This window comes from Halyomorpha halys, unplaced genomic scaffold, assembly GCF_000696795.3.
Source record: "Halyomorpha halys isolate HHAL.00 unplaced genomic scaffold, Hhal_1.1 Scaffold2125.1, whole genome shotgun sequence".
NCBI lineage: Eukaryota > Metazoa > Arthropoda > Insecta > Hemiptera > Pentatomidae > Halyomorpha > Halyomorpha halys.
Genome location: NW_027106509.1, coordinates 13,558 through 20,150, shown reverse-complemented (window position 1 = coordinate 20,150; position 6,593 = coordinate 13,558). Strand labels below are relative to the sequence as shown.

General features: G+C 33.4%; 1 protein-coding gene across 1 annotated transcript in view; it reads left to right on the top strand.

Moving 5' to 3' along the window:
* Nucleotides 1-1,638: 1,638 nt before the first annotated feature.
* Nucleotides 1,639-6,593, top strand: part of LOC106691162 (putative transporter svop-1) — a gene marked incomplete at its 3' end in the record, with an annotated part of 9,111 nt that continues 4,156 nt past the window's right edge. The window contains exons 1-2 of the mRNA XM_067044860.1: nt 1,639-1,771; nt 2,086-2,139. Coding sequence (XP_066900961.1) covers nt 1,672-1,771; nt 2,086-2,139 — 154 coding nt within the window. The remainder of the gene's footprint in view (nt 1,772-2,085; nt 2,140-6,593) is intronic.

Genomic DNA, 6,593 nt, shown 5'->3' with positions numbered 1-6,593 from the left:
CTAAGTTTTCTATAAGTTCTATCTTCATTTAGTATCATTTTTAACTTCCTATCATATTCCTCCTTTTTTATTATAGCAACTTTTTTAGTCTTGTCCGATTTTATAATTAAAATATGAGGATTTTTCTTTTTAAATTTGATTAATTTTTTCTTAAATTTACTGTATTTTCAATTATGATGGGAAGAGTTAAAATAGTTTTTATGATATTTGAATCTGCTCAACATGGCCTTGATTCAGCGGACTTGTTGACATAAGGATATGTACCACCATCTTGGTTTTGTTTTGAATCACGAATTTATTATAGACAATGAAAATTGGTTAGCTTGCTTTTTGATTTAAAATAACAAATAAGCAATACTGAAACAATATACATAAAATAAAAATGTAACTAAAATCATTTATCTATAAATATCAACTATTTATTAAAAAAGAGGATATTACAATATATACAAATTTTACATAATGACTTTGTTTGCCGTATGGCAGTGTAAGATGGGTTACAGGGTCCGCTGAAGTTGGTTTCACATTGGTGACATAATAGTTGGGGGCTTACATAAAATGGGGAGGGACCATTCCGGCTGGTGGTGGTGGTGTAATGACTTCAAGCTGCAGAGCCCGAAGTCCTTCCCTTGGCCAGGACGTCTAACAAAGTGTAAGACGTTAGCTTTCAGTGGATCAGAAATTCTATTGTAATCTTTATTAATTCAAATAATACATTTATGAATATTACAATATCTTATATAGTTGTTACATTTATGAAATTAAAGTATATACAAGGAATATTACAAATATTATAAAGGCGTTTGCCTGATAGTAGTAGTTCTCTTGTTAGCTGGTAGGTTGCGTTATCGCTGACTATAACGGTTCTAGCGGCTGTAGAAGTTTGTCATCATATTCCAAACCCTAATAACCCAAAAATCTTCCTATATCCTTGACCTCTTAACCCTGCGTTTATCCCTTCACCTATTAAACACAAGATTCTAACCTATCGATCTCTATATCCCTACCTACAGAACTGGCTCCTATGAAAAATCTTTGACTGTCCGTGCTAACTCAGTTTGGAATTTCTTTATCCATCGTAAAGCTTCCTTCTAAACTTCATTCAAACATCAACTGTATAGCTATCTTCTAGAATATAAAACGTCCGTGAACTTGTAAATAATTGAAAACATTATAACCATAGATAAATATGTATTTTTATTCATATTTTAATTTATTTAAATATTCTGATATATCCATTTAATTATATTCAAAAGTTAATGTAGCCAGACAAAAGCTTTTAAAACTATTCCTAATTGTTATTCATAGGGGACCAAGTGTCCCGGAATATAGATTGATTTTCATTTCATCCATCAATTTTGACTCTTTACTGTATATAGTTCTCATTAAAGTAATCTGAAATTGGGGTGAAATAATTGTTTTTTTCTCCTCTTGGGCCCTTGGGCTAATAGAAAAGAGCCTCGAGTGAGGTCGAGCTAACAATTTCAAAAATTATTAATTATAAAACTCTTCATAAATTATTAATTCAATAAGCATACAATAGACGCCAATTAGACGACTAATAATATGTTGATAAAAAATATTATAAAATAAGCAGCCTGATGTTATTACAAACAATCAAGGTAACTCAGAAGAAGAATACATTTGTACGTGTGGTTTTCTCTACCCAAGATGGGGGAAACAGCAGACGACCAGAGCAAGAAAACGCAGCCCGAAGTCGTCATAGTCAGAGATGTAGTTGTTGAAGACACCGAAATTTTACAAAGGGCAAGTAATGACTATTATATTATATATTAATATAAAAACATATTAATAACAATAATCAAATAAGATTTCAACATATTATTTAATTGCTTGTGCGTTAACTATATATATATATATTAACTATATCTTAGTAAGGCAATTGTACTTCTAACTTCAAGAACCATGGTTCGAATCCGGTTGTGGCAGATAATTATTTTCTGTGTAGCTGTAGCCATGGGTAACGCCTGTGGGTTTGGGAGCCCACTGGCATCCACCAAGCCTTATAAAGTGGTATATAAGTGTTTTTATGAAAAGAGTAAAAGCATACCCCCTTTTTTTCAGGGTCGAACAGCACTTATTCATCCGCAGACTTAGAAACTGCAATAACAAAAACCGGTAAGTGTTTTTTTTAAAACTAAATTCCACAAAAGAATTTTCATGAATAGATTATCTGAATAGCTGGAAATGTTCAAATTCAATATTAATTACATATATATTTAACCGTATAATTTATAATAGTTGACCGTATAATTTAAAATATGAAGATGGTCAGGACTCTAATATTAGGGGTATTCATGATCTTTAGTTTAATATGTTAAGACGTGTTAAATGGAAAAATTCATGTTAAATGGAGAAATATTTCCTTCTTTTACCATGCTAAAACGATATCACATACAACATGGTTGAGAATCTGTTACTAAGTTTTTTAAATAGAAAATGACGTCCCGCAACAGACCAACAGAGCTCGTCACCGTTTTTTTTTTTTTGCAGTGTTACGTTACTTGCTCGTAGTTTGTATTTTGATTGTGTTAGTATTGTTTTGGATGTTTTTATAACTAATATTAATAATAATGTAATGCCATTTGTCAATTAGCTTATCTCACAAGTCAGAAGATCAACAGGGCAGTGGCTTGTCAAGACGATAGATTAAACAGACTGTCTGTTTAGCCCTGATGAAGCCCTGCAAAGTGGAGCGAAACGTCGGACAATAAATAGTTGAAAACTATCTTGTTCTTTTTTTACCACAACCCTGAACATCTTCATATTTTCAATATTATTAATGTATTGAAATTGATTCAATTTATTAACGGGACAAGTTCAATATTAGGAGTATTCATGATGTGTTAAATTTAAAAGGCTTTAACATGGTAAATGTTATAGCTTTAGGATTGTGAGTAACCCTTTTTAAAGTCATGTTATGTGTTAAATGCATATGAGCTCCTAGTGGATTTTTGAGCAGCTTGTTTTATAACCTTTCCATCCAAAACTTCATGTTATTGTTTAATTCTAGGTTTTGATTACAGTAATTTATTACATGCCTAAATTGAGTGAAAAGTGAAAGTTTGGCCACTGATTGTCTTGTTTATAGAATTAAGATGAGCTAATTGACAACTGTCATTACATTATTATTATTGTCATCCATTGCTTTATTAGTTATAACAACATCAAAAACAGTACTAACACAATCAAAACACAAACTACGAGCTAGTAACCTAACACCACAACAATGAAAACGGTAACGAGTTCTTTGGGTCTGTTATGTGACGTCATCCTCCATTTAACAGTCCTAGTAACAGACTCTCAACCATGTTATATGTTATATCGTTTTAACATGGTGAAAGAAGGAAATATTCCTCCATTTATAAGATTTGTCATTTAACACGCTTTAACATGTTAAACTAAAGACCATGAATACCCCAAATCTTAGAATCATGAGCGAGCATTTAACGTGAGATTACAAAGAATAAGAGTTTTGAATATTCCAGTATATGTTTGAAGAAGACAAATAATGTTTAAACTTTTTAATATGAAATCTGTACCGTGAAGAAGTTGATATAGTTGAGTTATCATGAAAATGAGAACACGCGTTGATGACCACAAGGTTTTATGTCTTTAAATAAAAATAAACAAACATGATAATGCGTTTTTTAGACTGTAAGATTGCTTAGTGTCCTTCGTTCATGAGAAAATTTGGCAACTCGATTCGAACAGCGAGTTCATGGGAATAATTTAATAACAGATATTTAACTGTATGATTTAAGAGGTAATCACAAATTTTAAAATCGATTCTCTGAAAGTGAAACTTAACGAGTAATCAACATTCTCACGGTAGGTGAGGAAATAATCTCTTTACTACTTGTATCAAGAAGACAACAAGAAATGTATAAAATATGCTAATAGGATTATGTGTGTTCAGCTAAAAATTGTAACAGTGTTGAAAATTAAGATTATGATATTAATGTTCATTAAAATGTTAAAATTAGATGACATGTCTATTAAAAAATGTTTTGGACTCAACTTAGAATTGTATTTACAAGATTGGATAGATATACAAAATAGCAATAAAATTGCTTGAAGAAGTTTGTCGGGGGGTGCGGTCAGCAAAGAACAACATAAATAAACAAAACCATATTTATTTATTTTATGCCGGCGTTTCAGCAATAAAATTGATTCTGAAGATGGCATGTAAGCCGAAACATAAAATATTTTGATAAAAGGAAGATGGTTCGAGAGCCAACGTTTCGCTCCACTTTGAAGGGCAACATCAGGGCTAAAAAAATACAAACACTTAAATAAGGTAAAAACATATTAAAAATAAAATTTAACAAACGTGTGGCTTGTTATGATAATTTCTATAAAAATGAACAATTGTAAATTAAACAAAATAAAATGATTATTTTCAAACGTAACGTATTATTTAACCACCAACTTCCATCAATTACATCTCTTTCCTGTTTCCATGTTCGTTCTTGCCTGCAATATGTAAGGTAGGTCTCCTATCTTGTTCATTATTCCAGTTTTCATTAATTGTCCTTTTGTTATTTTTATTTAATTTTACATTTCACTGTACATTGTTTTTATTATCATAATTAGCCACTGCATTATAAATGACTGATATAATACGTGTTCAATGTAAGGCCTTTCTGGACATACCGAGTTGAGATTTGGGGCTCCACTCGTATCCTATTGTTAAAATCCAAAATCTTTCGTAAAATTCTCAATACTTCTTACTTTGTCACAAATAAAATCATACACAAAGACCTTAATGTTCCATATGTAACCGATCTAGTCCAAACCAGATATCAATCCTTCCATTATAAACTCCCTAACTGCCCAAACCCAACAGTTTCTATCCTTGCTTATTCTTCCATCCCTGACAACCGCCCGAGGCGCCTAAAAAGGAGATGGCCGCGAGACCTTATAATAAAAAACGTTATTAGAGTACTACCAATGAGTAGTTTCTCTACACGCATTTATCACTCCATAATAACATACATCAAATTTACTGAATGCATTATTATGTACAGTTGTAAATTTCAATGAAGATAAAAAAATAAATAGCCACACCTTTGTTAAAATTTAATTTTGTTATCTATTTGCTTACTTTTTTAACTTCATTGAAGTGTTTTTATCTTTTTAGTCCTAATGAAGCCCTGCAACGTGGGGCCAAACATTTGCTCAAATTAAATTTTAGATAAAAAGAGAAATCAATTTTTTGAATGTTTCTTATAAAAAACAATACGTGGAAGATGGTCCGAGTGAGGTCAAATAAAAACTCAAATAGTGATGTAACTATTTGTATGAGACTAACGAGTGATACCCGTTATATCTCGGAGGGTGGTAACCTCGTCCTATCGGGTACTATTCCGATAAACACGAGGGAGGAATGCAGACCTGGAGGGTAACTAGCCTCCAGTGTCATGTAGGAAGGTGCCTTCGTCCTACCGGATACTATTCGGACAGAGGTGAACGAGGTATGCAAGCCCGAAGGGTAGCCACCGGAGATTATGGAGGGAAAATAGGTAGAGAAGAGAGATCATGCCAAGGGTGAACAAATAATAACAAACATTTAGAATTCAGAATCAGCTATAAACTGAAAATGTCTCATGCAGACGTTGTAGAAGAATGACGTTTTATGATCTGGATAGAATTTTTTTTTTTTTTCATAGCCCCTATATAAAATTATTTTGACTATCATATACATAATAAAAAAATTTATATACATAGTTTTTACTTGTATCTCCTTTTTCTGTAGAGAGTCTACATTTTAAGGAGTCTAGTAAGTGTTGAAAGTTTTGTGGTGTGGGTTACATGACCATTAAACGTGTTGGGGCACACATTTCTTGTGAAGTGGAATTTAACTTAAGACGTGTCCTTTTACAGTTTGTTGCCAACGCACTGGAGAGGGCGCTGGTTTTAGAGTTTGGAATAGCGGATTTGGGAAGTACTAGAGAGAATCAAAGAATTTGATATGGCGGCGTTTTATGAATTCTGGGACAGTCGGAAGATCCAATAGCGTATGGAGATCTGGTGGTTTCTTATTCGGCCACACTTTGTTAGCACCATCTTCCTAAGCATTGAATCTTGAAAGCGCTGGAGGAATCTCTAAGTGCCGTCTGAGAGATGGGTGTACAGTGGCGCTCCGTGGGATAACGCCGGCATCAGTATACTTTTATATACCTGGGGTTTTAGTCGCGGGAAAAGAGCCGGTGAAGTGAGGAGGTGATTTAGACGGTATGATTTTCTTCCAACCGTTCTCGTTTTCTGGCAGAGATGGATGGAGAGCTTGAGGTGACGATCAAGTTTTATGCCCAAATATACTATGGCATTGGAAGGTGAGTTATATACTATGGCGGTGTCCGCCACTTTGCGAGTTGATCGTTTGTGCTTGTTTTGAGCGAACACCACCCAGTCCGTTATAGCTGGGTTAACCGATATGTTTAAGTGGACCAGTTGCTAGATGATGTCAGAACAGACGACTTCAGCCTTACGTAGGGCAGTTTGGGCATTTATGCTGCTACTGTAGAAGAGAATATCGTCAGCGAATGTGGCGGTGTGATTTTTTTTTT